Source organism: Oxyura jamaicensis, chromosome 9, assembly GCF_011077185.1.
Source record: "Oxyura jamaicensis isolate SHBP4307 breed ruddy duck chromosome 9, BPBGC_Ojam_1.0, whole genome shotgun sequence".
Lineage (NCBI taxonomy): Eukaryota > Metazoa > Chordata > Aves > Anseriformes > Anatidae > Oxyura > Oxyura jamaicensis.
The window spans coordinates 5,020,253-5,035,594 of record NC_048901.1 but is presented as its reverse complement, the minus strand read 5'-3'; the positions used below and the strand labels follow the sequence as shown (position 1 = coordinate 5,035,594).

Below are 15,342 nucleotides of genomic sequence, written 5' to 3'. Positions count from 1 at the left end.
TGGTGCTGGTTTGGGAGGGGATGGAGATCCCTGGCAGGGCTGGATGCACATGGGAGAGCCCCAGGGAGGGCGGTGAGACAGGACTTGCGGGGGAGACCTTTAATTACCCGCATGTTTGTTGCTGGTGGTACTGCTCACGGTGTATCAGTGTCCTCTGGCAGGTGTAACCTGCAGCTGATATGTTCTGTAAGTCAGCAAGGCCTCGTCGCTGTGTGCAGCATCGCGACGGCTGGCAGCGCTCCTGGGCTTTGTCCCTCAGCCCCATCTGCCCCGGGAGCTGCTGTGGGATGGCCAGGCAAGGAGTGACGTACCGGGATGTGAAGTGTTCCTTAAATATTGGATCTACTGCTTAGTCCATGCTCCTTGCGTTCCCTGCCAGGTCAGTTAGAAACTCCCTTTAAAAAAAAAAACACCTTCAAGTGAAAACACTGATATCTGAGGGTAATTCATAATGTTGCTAATGCAATGTGCTATTTATGCCCTGGCTCAGGCTTAGCATTGAACCCAAGGGCTTCAGCTGATGGTACTGATGGGTTTTATTATTACAGAAGACAAGACAATAACTTCTTATAGTTACACTGTCTCTAGCTCGTACTTTTTCTGCACTCCTTTCTACCATTACTTTGATTTACAAGGAATCTACATCCAAAACTGCTTGGAAGGTATTTTTCCTGATTTTTTTTTTGTTGTTGCTTTAAGTTTATATGCTTGTAAGTTGCACACAAACAAATACTAACTTTCCAAAGGCTTCTTTAGTGTTTCACTGAATAACTAAAAAAAATGCTTTGTGTATTGGAAAAGCAGAGCGCTGCTTATCTGTAGGCTCCTGATGGAAGCTGGGTCCCGAAGCTGATATCCTGAATTAAAGGCAACAGAGGGGGGGAGGGAAAAAAACAAAACTTATTTCAAGTTTTCTGTAGAGATTTACTCGTTTCTTCTCCCCATTTCCTTTTGCGAGATGCTTTATCACCACCTGCAATCTGTCTTTCTGCCTGAACGAGTGCAGTTTGTATTTACTCTGTAGTTATACCTTAACTGTCAGAGCTGTGCCGGGCGGGTGCGATGTTTACAGGCTGCCTGATCGCAGCTACCGATGGCACGGCACCGATGTCCTCAAGCGTGGGTAACTGCTGGCAGTGCGCGGGTGGGAGCCCTGCTTTGGCTGCCGCGCTGTGTCCGGCAGCTTGACGCAGACCTGTCCTAGAGCTTTGAGGTCTCTCCTCTGCAGGGTTCCCTTGCCATAGGTTTTGCATCCGGGATTTGTCTGAAGGTTCCCGTGGAAGGCGGCCACTGAGGGATGTTTCGGTTTGCGAGGGGGTTTCGTGAGATGATTGTGCCGCCCTTTTGGCGATGGCATACGGTCACACCCGTGGTGGGATGGTCGGAGGGCTGCAGCGAAGCCCAGCGCGGGCTGTTTGTGACCAGCGCTCGGTGACCTGGCAGACCTTGCTATAGAAGCACCCGATGCTAATAAACGTTTGTGAAACTCCACTCGGTGGTGGTAACAGGGATCGTGTGTAGCTGTACGGTGCTGTTAGGGCTGGTGCTGCTGGCGTGGGGGCATATGGGGGGGCTGCAGTGGGGCTGGAGCGGTGGCGCTGGGGACCAAGCACGTTGTGACTCAGCACAGCCTGAGTCATCTCTTTGGAGGCTGCTGGACCTCGTAATGAGGAGCTGTCAGGATCCTGGGATTAATTCCCCTGCTTGGAGGCAAGCCACTTGCTGCTTTATAATTCTGCTGAACGTCTTAGGCCATTAGTTCGGCTATCAAGCAGAAGAATAAGGGCTCGTCTCGTCATTTTCCTCCTCTGGAGTCTGGGGCAGGTTCAGTGGACGAGGAGCCAGAGGAAATCTCTTCTCCTGGAAAATTCCTTTGGACAGCCAGTTCTTACGTTACCTCCCGTACATGTTTTGTGCTTTATAAGAAGCATTTTATTACTACATCAGTCAGCATGCATTAAAAAAAGCTGTTTAATCTGCCACTCTGGGCACTACAGGAGGAGCCCCCTGAGGGAGCAGAAGGGGCACGTCCATGCTGGGTTGGTGTCGGAGAGCCGGTGAGGACAGAGGTGTCTGTGAAGCTCTATCAGCACCCGCTGGTTCCTGCCCAGTGGCACAGAGGTGTGGGAGCTGCTGGTGCCACCGAGCAGGCTTCGGCGGGTCGCTGCTGCTCTGCTTGTGCCTGTCCCCGTCAGAAACAGCTGGCGTCAGCACGGCTTGCACTAATTGCAGCTAGAAACGAGGTTAGGAGTGAATGAGCTGCACACATCATATCCACATCTCTCATCCCCAGGGCTGCTCAGGTGGCCTCGGAGCTGCCTCTGCAGCCCTGGCTGCTGTTCAAATGCCACGTGCCTTGCTGGGGGTCTGTGTGGCTACCACCATGGTTGCCCTAGTGAAGCCCGAGCCTTTCTCGGCACTGCCTTAGAAAAGTGCACTTTGACTCGACTCCTAGCCAGGGAAGCGGTCGCTTCTCCCTGTGCTGTTGATTGTAGCACGTAAAAAATTCTGAACTGTCTGAAAATGGTAGGACATCGCTCTGCCCCTTGGTCCTCCAGGAGCCCTGCTGCTCTGTGCCTCTTGAACTAGACTTCTGCTGTGGAAACAGTCTTTGGCTGGGTCCGTCATGCGGCTGGGTAGGACTCGGGCTCATCTTGGGTTTCCGGGCTATGGTGTATTTCTAAAACGGAATCTTCAGCCCAGAGCCAGCTTCTTGCTCTGAAACAGCAGAGTCATGGTTCCTGTGGTCGCTGGGCCATGCCCTTGTGCTTCTGTTGGGTTTGGAGCAACGCAGAGCCGGGTGCACTGGGGAAGCTGCACGCTGGGGCTGCCCCTTCTCTGGCTCAGGAGCAGCCCGGGTGTCTGGCAGCCGTGGCAGTGCCAGGACGGCTCTGGCTCAGGCGCCTGGGCTGGGGGTCAAGCTGGAGGCGGTGGTGTGGGCAGGTGGGCGCCTGGTGCTGGCGTTCTGCAACGCTCCCTTCCAGAGATGCTGCTGCTGGTACTCAGCCTGCGGAGGTACAAAATGCCTTTGAGTTCTGGAGGAGTCTCTTGATCTGTTTTCAGGCTGGAATCGCTGTCCTCTTGAGCAGTCAGTAATTTGCCTTCTTGGGTTCTTAGCTCATGTTTCTTTCCTCTCTCCGCAGGTACGGCAGCTATCTAACCCCTGAAACATCTTCCTCTGCCACTTCCAGGCGTAGGCTCCGTGGTGTACCTCATGAAATTGCAGTGTAATTCTGGAGAATTAAAACGCAATTACACAAACCTGTTCTCCCACTGTAAATCAGGGGGGAAGGCAGCCTTTTCCTTCTGTCCTTCCCTCTCCTGCCTCTCTTGTGCCCTGTTCCTTCCTTTTTTTTGCACAAGTCAGCCTTCCTGGAGTAAGGAAGATGCTGAAGCTCTTGGGAAGCTCTCCCACTGCCTCCATCAGGGCTCCTGGAGCAGCTTGCATCCAACCTACGTGACCTCTGGTGGGGACAGCAGGGCTGGTGGCTTGATGGAGGAGCTGAGCTAAGCCTTCCCAGTGCTTGTGGATAAGCAGCTGCTATGCATAAGCAGTGCTGGTGGTGTGCGCCTTCCTTGGCAGGAGGCTGCTGTTGCCACCACTTGTCAGTGGTTAAAACCAGAAGCTGAAGAGCTGGAAGGCCGAGGAGTTTCTTGGGCAAGTAGAGTAGCCACGAGAGGGACAAGCTCCCACGGAGCACACAAGGAAGCACGAGGGGAGTTGTTGGAGTGCCCCAAGGAACCTCTCTTGACAGAAAGCAATGAGTACAGGGGCTCTTCAGAAGAGGTCTCATAGCCACATGGGAGGAACCAGCTGGAAACATGGGTGTGGGGGCTGCTGCTGGAGAAATGAATTTAGGAGCTGGAGGACAAGAACAGGAATCAAACGATCTGGTCAAGCTGCAGGTGTGGTTGAAAACTGACTTCTTGCAGTCTGTCTTGCAGGAAGCAATGGGGTGTCCTCCACCTGGCTGCAGGCGCTGCTCTTCACAAGAGGTCTGCATAGTTGGCAGCCGCTGCCTTATGTCTCTGAGAGACTCCTGGGTTTTTCTTTTTAATTAAGAAAGCTTTCTTTTAGGAAGATGATTCTTTTTCCTTCATTAATCCTTCCTATTAATTGCGAAGCGAGTCCTCTGACAACTCTGGTCTCGCTTTATTCCATTTTATATCCAGACAACCCGGCAGATGTTACATCCATTTGTCCTCTCAGCGAAGGAAGGAGGCCTAATTATGTTACTTCTAGAACAATGCACAGAAATCTATAATTAAGCCTGCCTCCCAAGTACTAATCAGGGCAGAAGGGAAAAGAATCTGAAGATAAGAGAGCTGAGGTGTCTTCTCTGTCCCAGGCCTGTGCTGGCCGTGCTGCTGGTGACGTGCGTGCATCCATCCTTCGGGGATGAAGGGGGAACGTTGGATCAATACGTACTGATGGAAGTCGTGATGAGTGGGGCGAGAGACATCGGCTAGGGAAGTGCCAAGGCACCTTGCTGAGAGCTTTGCATAATGGCTTTTTTTTTTTTTTTTTTGGTGCTTGGGATGAATTAAGCTGCTGAAATGCCACCAGAAATCCCCCTGACTTTCAGGCTGCCTGTTTGTCTGAGGCCATTGAAACACCGTGGCTGGCTGGCTGGAAGCTCTCTCACTGTTACCTCTTGCGTCTGCATTAAGCGATGATTCAAGGCTGTCCCTAATAATTATGCCATCAGTGCATGCCACTATAAACTCGTGCACAGCAGCTGCAAGCCGGGTGATGCCCATCCGTGTGCTGACCGACGGGGCCGATGAGCCGTTTCTGGGAAGGGGCAGAACTTTGTCGCGTTTAAAGAGGGCTTTCTCCTGCTTTGTTCTTCTCCATCCCGTGGCCTCTCAGGTTTCAGTTAGCTGCAGGTCTCTCTCCAAGGACAAGGACACCGCACAAACCCGGGCAGCTCTCATGCCCTGGCTGCATCACGTCCTGGAGGGGGGGAATCGCAACCTAATTAAAAGTGCCTGAGCAGAGCAGGGAGCTGCACGCTCATGAATGGCTAGGTGAGGTTCATCAAGCCTCGGGGCTCCTTATGTGCATTCCCTATCTCTCCTATCTTTCCAACATCTCTGCAATTGTTTCCATGCTTCTGTTCCTCCTTGCCCTGTTTCTCACATTACTGCAGTTCCTGTGCTCTCCGACCCATCCCTCACGGGGGCTTACGGTGCTGCAGCCGTGCAGGGCCTCTTCCTGGGGACACGGCCCCCTTGTCCTGCCAGCCTGTCCCACCTCGGAGCGGTGAGTTTCAGGGCTGCTGCTCCCGAGGGAGGTGAACGCAGGCGTGCCGGGGGCGTTGGTGGCTGCTCTCCGCTGCGGGGGACGCCCAGCTGTGCGGACGGGCGGGAGGGCTGAAGTCTCTGATGCTGTGTCCTTGGCCTTCCTTTCCAAAATCTGCTCCCTAGTGTGTTCTTGTGACTTGGTAGGTTGTCATATTGCCTAGGTACAGCTCATAAACGTAAGTGGCGTAAAGCCAACTGCTTCTAGACAGTGCCGCAGCACCAGTGTTTCCCCCAGATTTATGCTCCGTGCCGTGCTGCATTGCAGGACCGAGCTGCCTGGTGTCTGCCGTCTGCACGTACAGCAGCACCTAGACAGGAATCTGGGGCTTTTTTCGTGTGCCTTGTCTTCAGCAGCTTCTCTAAATTTTGTGACTTTTTATAGTGTAAAAAATCCCTTAAGTGAGAATTGCAATGCATTAAGTAGGGTCTCTGGGGGAGAAACTCCCAACCTTCTGCCAAGTTTCTGCTGCAAGTGAAGTCGTAGCGACTTCAAGAACCTTAATTAATCGTGCTCATCTCCCGAAAGATCCCAAGGCACCGAGAGCTGGTACCAAACCCTTGGTTAACGGTGTCTCTGGGTCAGGCTCTGAGCCTTAGGGCTGGTCCCTGGAGATGGGGCAGAAAAGCCAGTGCCTGTTCAGCTCTTACACGAGAGATCCTGCAGGACTTGGAAGGGGGGTGGTATCTTTGCGTGCCTTCTTTCCTTGTGTGGGGTAGAAATACATTTAAAATACTTGTTATTAGCCGTTCAGCTGCTGTTGCTGTACTTCAGCTAGAGAAGCTCAGTGTCCCTGAAGTGCGTACGTGCCCGAACGCTGGGCTCCCGTTGTACTGCGAGCAGCGTGCTGGTGCCCCGGGGTCCCCGAGGTGCTGCAGGCTCCAGGTGTGCCCCTGCTGCTCCACGGGGTGGCTCGGGGCCGGCCGGGTGGCTGCATCCTGTGGGGACGGCCCCGGTGGGCACCCTCCTGCCCCCCGCCGGCGTGTGGGGATGGGGAAGTCGGGCTGAGCTGTAACAGCTGCTCCTGCGCGAGTATTTTCGGGCAGGTGCTTCGTTCAGGGAGACTTGCACGCTCACGTGCGTCGCTTATAATTTGAGCGGCCGATTTTTTTTCCAAGCAGATGAGAAGGGTCATTTGTTTGAAATTACCCATCTCCTGTGTTTGGGAATGCTGCGGCTTATTATACCTTTTCTTCTGAAATGTTCTTAAAATTCTGGCTTTCCCTACGGCCTTAATTACTGTCCGTTAAAAGCTCTCTGCTTCTGACCGCGTAGTGACGGCGATGGATGGAGGGGCTGACTCACTGCGAGCGCTCGGAGGTCCCGGGAGGCAGCGAGTCGCCTCAGTACATTCAGCACAAACGCCTCTGCTAAAGCTCAGCCGTGTAAAAGCGCAGGCTGAAAAAACCTCACGGGGAGGCCAACCGCTGGCACACGTTAACTGTGGTGGCGTCTTGCTGCGCTGAGGTTAGAACGGAAGGAGCACGCTTTGTGCCATGCAGTGATACCTGCTGCTGTCCGGAAAAAAGGGGACACGGGGGGTAAGCGGTAGCTGAGTGCCGGCCTTCAGCTCTGCGCTGCTGGGACCAGGCAGGGACCCCGTGTGGGCTGCTGTCCTAAGGCACGAGGAGCAGGCTTGGTGGGCTTTCCGTAATTATGGCCTTAGGATCATGACGACTGCGAATTTTAATTACCATACCCTCTCTGAAAGCAAGTGGAGCCATTCCGAGATCCCCTTCACGCCTGTCCTCTGGCTGTTGCCGTCACCTGTCACAGCTGTGGGCTTTGTCTCACGCCTCGTGCGTGAGCCTGTTGAGAACTGCTGGTGTGTTATTAAAAAAAAAAAAGTGTTTAAAGTCAAACTAACAAGTGGGAGATGACTTGTGATGGAGAAGAGAGAAAAAGAAAGGCTTCTAAAAAACAGTGTGGAAGGATTTGGCCCTGCCTTCTGCCTCAAAGTATTTTTAGCTCCGCTTTCTTTTAGAACCTGCATAATTATAAAACTGCTTTTTTTCCCCTACAAAACAGATTATTGTAATTAGAAAGTTTTATCCCTCACCCCACGAGGTTTCAAGCAGAAAAGAATTACCGTGGGGACGTGTCTGATCATCTGTTATCTAAAGAAGCACGTATCTCCTGGTCTGCTGGAGACAGCCGCCTAATTGAGGAATTAACAGTGCTGGCAGAAAGCCTTCTTCTGGGACCCACGGATACGACCAAAGATGGTTTAATGATCTCAGGCAGGAGCGTCAGAGCTGCTAATGGCACCGGGGGGTGTTCTCACTGGCGTGTGAGGCTCGAGATGCTTCGGCCGAGAGCTCCGTCGCACGCCGCCGGGTTTCCCGAGCGCGGTGCCGGTAACTGATCTGCCACCCCCGTTACTAATGCATGGGGGACGCGCCTGCAACCCGAGCGCTTCACAAGTGTTGACTCATCTTTTCTCTTTATTGATGCAAAAATCAATTTAATATATTTTTTCCTGCAATAGGTGAATGAATGTAGTCTTTTTTCCATCCTGCTTTGGTGGCTTTTATGCAGTTTGCCTCGTCTCCATTCTGAAGGCAGATGAAGGGACTCGAATGTCTAATTGCCCCTAAAATGAGTCACAATTGAATGTCTAGACTTCCTGGACAATTTTTATGCTTTCTCACTGCCACGTAGGATGAGGCTTTCTCCCTGGTAGATTAGGCTCACATCAACTCCAAGCATGGTAGCTTTCCTCTGAGCTTTAGGAGTTTACGTCAAAGCTGTTTTACCTAGGGAGTCTGAAACCTTGGCATTCCCTTCGCAGCCCTCATCTGTAGGATGTTCTTTCAGCCCCTGATTACCCAGCCAAATCCCATGCGTGTCTTTTTTCTTGGGAGAGATGAAGAGAGTTTGGCTCTCTTGCCTCCCAAATCCTCTTCATACACATCATCCCCTCTTTTCCAGAAGCATGCAGGTGTTTGCATACAACCTGACTGCACGTTGCAGCTGCTGCAGCAGGGCTGTAGCAGGCTGCTCGGTGGTGTCCCAGTCCTGACAGCAGCAGCAAACCCTCGCATCCTCCGTGCCACACGCAGCTCCGTATGGCTTCCCAGCTCCGGCGGGCCGCCTGCCACTTCGAAGAGAGAAAAGTAAAATGTCCAGGACTGTTGAAGTAAATTTGTCTGACTTAATGAGGCAAATTTTAAAAGAATTAGTCCAGTAATTCCAGTTTACTTACTTCATCTCAAAACACACTTCCAGCGACAGCGGCGGTGGCTCTTTTTAACTGCAGATGTGGAAACTTGGAAATAAAAGCATCAGAACCCTTTTATTAAATGGAGATAATTTCCTTGGAGCAAAGATTGATCTGATCTCTGGAAAACCTTTGTAGATGTGACTGCTACCCTTAATTAGTCCTAATGGATTTCTGATCCCTGCAAAGTGTAATTGAGCTGTTACGTGGTCTTTGAGTACAAAAATTGAATTTTTTCTTGACGTTTGTTCTAACAAATTAAATAATTTAAGGGCTGGGAACCATAGCAGTGAAATACCTTGGTTGTTTGATATAGTTTTCTAACTCATTAAACATTTCTTAAATCTTTTTTTCAGGGCATTCCACAGAAATATGTTGTGAAGAACTACTTCTACTACTACTTATTCAAGTTTTCAGCTGCTCTGGGTGAAGAGGTCTTTTATATCACTTTCCTTCCGTTTACCTACTGGAACATCGATCACTCCGTGTCTAGAAGGATGATAATCATTTGGTCTGTAAGTATTTAAATCACTTGAGCACGTACCTAATTCTGTTGCTGTAGCAAATGAGTATTTAAGAGTAAGGATAACCTTTCAAACAAAACCTCTGCAAACAAACAGAAGAACCCAACGTTATTTATATGGTTCTCAGTGTCTTCAGCCTTGCTAGGGTGAAGGTTGGAACATGGACCTGGCAATATCTTTGACTACTGCTCCCCTCCTTGCTACCCGGGGCGTTACTTGCAGTGTTGTCCATCAGAAATACTGGAGCATTCTCCAATTATCAGGCTTCAGCCTTCCTAAATGCAGCGTAGGGGATCCAGAGTAATGGGTTTCTATTCTGGCTCTGAAAGCCAGTGGATAAGCAGGACTTTATTCTGTACAGGAACGTCTATTCTGTCACTGCCACTGCCCATCTTGATATTAATTACATCTTTGCCCCCAAAAAAGCTTGTTTTAGACTGAAGAAGGGAGGTAGGAAGTATCTCTGGTAGATGATGGACCCTGGAGATTTGTTTGTCAATCTACACTGATTTGAGAAATTGAAACTTGATAAAGACTTGGAAGCGATACTTAGCTTTCTTCATTATAACAATGCTTCTCCTTGGCTTAGTCAATTCTGGTTAATAATATTCTGTCGTTTGTCCAAATAACATGATTAGAAATAATAAAAACAATTTGAATTGGGTCATACACTTAAAATGCATCCAGTCCTGGATGGAAGGCATCAGTTCTTCTGTGCCAGTAACCCTAGTCAATAAATTTTTATAAAGAGAACAGGAAAAATAATTTGCAGTTGAAATTCAGAAGTAGGTGGACACTGTGTAATTAGAGCTGGGTTTTGGCCAGGAGCACACCTACTGCTTCTGGACGTGTGCCACAGAATGATAATTGGTAGTCACTGCCTTCTGGTTTTGCATATTGCTCAAAAGTGACTCTTCCAAGCTGCCTGTGTGCCTCTGAAGACTTGCCTTGCCTTTACCTGCCAAGGAGGCTACCTGATTACTGGCCACATCTCGCCTGGCTTAATTAGAGCACACAAACGTCTGATATTATGACTATTAACATTATTTCTCAGTTACCAAGGGAGTTGTGGGGTTGCATTTTTATACTGAAGAGGGGAAGCTGTCTTACATACACAGACTGCTGACAATCTGTAGCCTTAGAAACATTTTAATTAAGTTTGAAGTGGTTTGAAGTATTACGTAGACTTGGTGTTAATGTTATGGCAAGCTCAGCTGGGTGGCTTACTTGCTGTTGAGCAGGAATTGGTTCATGGTGCTCTAAGGGGTCTGGGTTGTCCGAGACACCTCGCTAACACGTGCTACAGCAGGGTTGGTTTGGCTGCAGGGGAGCGCCAAGGTGTTCAGTGCGACACAGCTGAGCGGGAGGGAGCAGGGTTCCTCCTCGTGCTGCTGGGATGGAGAGCCACCACTTGTGGTGTTCGTCATCACCGGCAGCGTTAATTGTGGTACTTCGTCCCGTGGGTTTGGGAATTAAACTTGGGGGCTTCTGTTCCATGCTGGAAATGATAGAACTGGGGTCCCAGGCTGAATCAGGGGGATTCTTCCCTTAAAAACTGCAAGTATTAACGCTGTTTGCAAGGCCTTCACGGCATCTTATCTGCGATAGTTTCTGCAGAGCCAGTCACCCACGTTCGGGAAGGATCAATTCCAGCTGGAGCAGGGCCAGGGATGGCTAGGGAACAGGCTATTTTCTGAGCAGAGACTGAAAGCTGAGATGAGCCCCTAACCAAATGAAGCTGGAGAGAGAAGGATGCTGGCTGGGAATGCCAGGGGAGGGAAGGAGCTGCTTAAAATAAAAACAGTCACAAGAGCAGATGTGTGCAAGGTGGTCGTGAATAAGCTACGTTGGAGCTGCAGGGGGGCAGTAAGAAGGATCGTGGGAAGTGCATTTCAGCAGCAGGTGAGGCTGCCCTTGGTGCCTTGGCTGCATTCTCCAGTCCTAGGTCCCCAAAACCAGCTGTTCACCTTGGTTCAGTGTGGTTCTGGGAGATACGGGCTGCGGTCGCATCCAGGTGTTCTGGGAGCTTAAACCATGCATGATGCTTCCACAGTGCCCTTCGTCTGGGGGTTCATAGCACGTCTGTGGGCTTTGCCTTTCTCTTCACGGGCAGACGAGTGAAACACCTGCCTGGTGAGAGCAAGGTGCGGGGCTGGTGCTGAAGGCATCCTGATGTCTGCGCTTCCCTTCCGCAGCCCTTTGAAGGGGACGCTCCTCAACCTGCACAAAGGTGGCTTTGATGCTCAGTGCGCCTGCTTCAGCCAGGAAGTCCGGAGGTGGAAAACAGCTTCAAATAAAACAGCTTCAAATAAAACAGCTCTCAGGCATGCTTTAAGCTCACCGCATCTCAGCTTAAAAGGTGAAGGCTCACTTGAGTATTTTTTTTCTTTATAGCATGTCAGGTGTGCCCACACCTCTTTTAAGCCCATGGAACTTCAATTTGCACAATATAAATAACCACCAATTGCACAATATAAATAACCGCCCAGCGTGGACTTTGGGGCGGGCGTGGAGCCGCGGGTGTGCTGGGGTGATAAGCGAGCGGCCGGGTGCCTGCAGCCGTGGGCCTGGGGACACCGCAGCCTGCTGCCTCGCCTGGCTGTGCGGAGCAGCCCTCCAGAGGCTTTCACCCCTCGAAGTGCTGGCTGCCCCCAGTTCAAAGCTCAGCGCTCCCACAGTGAGCAGGAATCTGCCTGCGCTCACCCTGCCCTGGCTGCATGGCAGCTGGCTTCCTGGCTGCCGCTTTGAAAAGCTGCTTTGCAGCAAGCCTTGCTTTTGGTGGTGGCTCTGCCTCCGTTTTTGTGACGTTTCTCCAAAACAAGCCCCTGACAGCCGGTCAGCACACCTGCCCCAAAGGTGAGCTCTCACGTTATGCTGCATGAGAAGCTGTCCGGCTGCCTCGGGCACGTCGGTCACTGCACCCTGAGAGGTGCCCAAGGGCAGCTCCAAGGGGTGCCCTTGTGTCCCTGCACTGGGGGTGCTGGGGCTCCCCAACCTGCCCGTCCTCACCGTGCGTGGCCCTCTCAGGGGGAGCACGGAGCTCCCCGAGGGGCAGCTCGCTGCTGCAGCACTCATCTGCTGCCCTAGGCTGTGGCCGCTGAGCACAGGGGCTGCGAGCGGTGCCGGCTGGGTGCTTGGCTCAGTGCCTCTGCCTTGAATCAAAGTCACGCCTGCCTTGACAGCCCTGGAAAGGAGCTGGCACTTCCAGGATGCAGTCTTTGCTTCTGCTTGGCTAATCTGCTGCAAATGCCAGTTTATTATTAGTGCACCCTTATTTTTTTCCCCTCTCCGCGGTGTTCCTGATGTGCTCCGTCACTCCTGTCAGCATACAGTGAGTATGAGGGAAAACAATCAGCATCCTGTTCAAGCTGTACATTTCCTTCCTGGGAAGGTGACAAATGCTTCTGCAGTCCACCCAGGGCTTCCAGAGCTGGATTATTGAATTATTTCAGAGCCCAAAGTGGTGGGTTCCGAGTCAGGCTGGCATGGCGTGAGTCTCAGGGAAGGAGCTGCCGATGCTATTTGACCCCACATCTCTAGAATTTCATCCGCTCCCTTTAGAGCACGGCCAGGAGTGCTGCAGAATGGTGAGTTTAAAACAGAAGTGCTCTGGTTCACCCTTGGCAGACCAGATACAAGAGCGTGAAACAAAGAACCAGCCCGACTGCTCCTGCCAACCCTCCCAGGCGGGTGGGACGGCTGGGAGCCTCCCTGCGCTGAGGCCGGGGGCCTGGCATGGGAGGAGGACATGCCCTGCTCCCCACCCACACCTTCTGCCAAAGCGCCAGCAGTCATCCTGGTTTCCCCGGCGCAAAGGCTCGGGTGGGAATGTGTGCGTGGAGAGGGACCGCGTGTGACTCGGGGCAGGAAAGTAACAGGAGAAGGGCCCAGAGGCCATTGTGCTGCTATAGCGACTGCTAATTGCGTCCGTGGAGTAAAATGCAAGGCTGCCGACCCACCGCAGCCACAAAGCCTTGTCCTGCCCTCACCCGGGAAGGGCTTTGCCTGATGGGCAGCACGGCACAGGGACAGTCCTGTGCTGCTTCTGGCGCTGCAGGACAGCCCCTGGAGAGGGGGGCAGCAAGGAATACGTCTTTGCCCAAGTGCTTTGTTAATGCTTCTTGTCCCAGCCAGCTTCCTGTGCGTCCCCTCCTAGTTATCCGCAGCTAATTACATCCTGCGCCGTCCATCACGGTTTTGACTTTGTTGCTTCAGTACCGGAAAACTCTCCAGGTTCAGACAAACTTCCCCGTGCAAAAGCAGAGGTACTTTTTAATATGCAAATTAAAATTATTTCCGCTGAAGATGCCTGCAAATGGTTTGCCACCAGCACTGCGGGAAATTCCTCTGGTCTGTGGCTGGTACCAGAGCTGCACGCGGAACAGCACCAGGAGCACGGCGTGAGACACGAGGTGGACACACGTCAGTGATGCAAGGAAGGAGCAAACAGAACAACAGAGCATAAGGAGATGGCTTGCTTCAAGGTTCCTTTTCTCGTCCCTGGCCTAAAACAGATCAAATGATGCCTTTTAGGGTGTTTAGGTTTGGAAATGCATACCTGTGCTGGTGGTCAGGTGCTGTAGGGTGACGTGCTGCAGGGCCATGCCTTGACCCACTGTCCCCTCTTTGTCCACAGCCACCATAAACATGGGGTTTGCCTCCTGTAGGGTAGGCTGGGAGCTGCAGCAAAGCCACCCAGTCCTCTGATCCTGGCTTTGCGACCTAGATGATCCTGAGTTACTGAGGGTCTGAGGCTGGGGTAATTTCTAACCGTGTTAAATTTGTTCCGGGCCATCAAGGGTATCAGGTGTAGTGCAACCAAGTAATTAAGTCAAGTCCTGTGGGGGAAGCTTAGCTCTGTGTCCAGCCTGTGCTCACCTTTCCATCTCCCTTCTCCTTTCCAGTGCTCCAATGTTTATGATTTGAGGGTTTGTTACAGGGCCTTTCTCATCTGCTGTGCTGGGAAAAGCTGCTGCAGGCTGCTTGCTTTCTTTCCTGGGGCTGCTGGAGGATAAATCCAAAATGACAGAGAAATAAGGTCAGGAACTAATGAAGTGTGGCGTAAGAGAACACACCGCTTAAACAAGACGGATTCTTACTGTCCCCAGAAGATGAGAGCCACCTGGAGCACAGCTCAGATGCTCCTTGCGGTGAGCCACCGCGCTGTGAGCCCGTGCTGGTGCGACATCTGCAAGGCAGTGGCTGTCCCCGTGGTGTCCCCCCACCCTGTGGGGCGCCAAGCTGCTCCTCACCGTGTGGCGAGCACCCCCTGCCCCGGTGGTCCTGTGCCCCTGTGCCTCGCGTCTGGGAGCTCCGTGCTGCACCCGCGCACTGAAAGGCAGGTGAATAAAAGGGCAGCACCGAGAGCTTTTAGCAGTGGTGTGCTGGTTGGAACAGCCCGGCAGCTCAGCTGGTGGGACATCCTGCTGCACCCGTGGGTGCTGCTTCTGCTCACCGGCGCAGGGTGTTGCACGGAAAGCCCTGTGCCCGGGGGAGCTGAAGGGGGGGGGGTCTGGCACCGCAGAGAGCAGCGCTCAGCCTGAGCATGCTGGGCTCCCCTTGCTGCCCTGCGGAGGCTGTCTCACCTCTCCCTGCTGTACCTGGCTATACAATGTGTTTTTAAAAAATATGTAAGGGTCAGGAGTTATCCTAGAATGAACGGAAGACACGTGCTGCGAGAACACCTGGTATTTTTGCTTACCTGTATCCCCTCCAGCAGCCCGCGTGTTTGTGGCCATCAGAGGAGCCCGAGCACAGCCTTCATTTCCAAGGTGACTCACTTCCCTTTCGGTAATACCTCTGTGTATTAGGGCTAATAGTGCTGCTACAGGTGGAAGTCGTTATTAGGGAGGACTGCTGATAAACTGGCTTGTCCGACCTTGCCTCTGACGTGGTATTGCACCTGGCAGCCTCTACACTTTGTCTTCTGCTGCAGAGTGATTTTGCTTTCAACCCTGGCATTTGGTTATCGTGCAGTGAGGAGCAGAGGCTGCAGCAGCAGGCGCTTCTGCCGGGGCTGGCTGGGTGCCGGGGACTCCCCTCGGTGTGCCCTTTGCTGTAGGGAGGATGAAGGAATGTGGAACTCTGTTCTTTTTTCTGGGCCTGGTTTGCGAACCCTCAATCCCAAGATCCTGCTCTTAAGGTGAAAGTATCAAGTGGCTGGTGGGAGAGATGGATGCAGTGCAGCTGGTGGCGAACGTGGCAGCGGATGGGCATGCTGCTAGCCACGTGCCAGAACAGCACAGCCGAGGAAGGATGTTATTTTAAGAGCTCTCCTTTCCTACTGGAGGTGC

The 15,342-nt window shown here is 52.2% G+C and overlaps 1 protein-coding gene across 1 annotated transcript in view; it reads left to right on the top strand.

Annotated features, from left to right (window-relative positions):
• The window catches only part of SGPP2 (sphingosine-1-phosphate phosphatase 2), a 25,891-nt gene that overhangs the window by 547 nt on the left and 10,002 nt on the right, over positions 1–15,342 (top strand). The window contains exon 2 of the mRNA XM_035335105.1: positions 8,892–9,040. Within this exon, the coding sequence (XP_035190996.1) occupies positions 8,892–9,040 (149 nt within the window). The remainder of the gene's footprint in view (positions 1–8,891; positions 9,041–15,342) is intronic.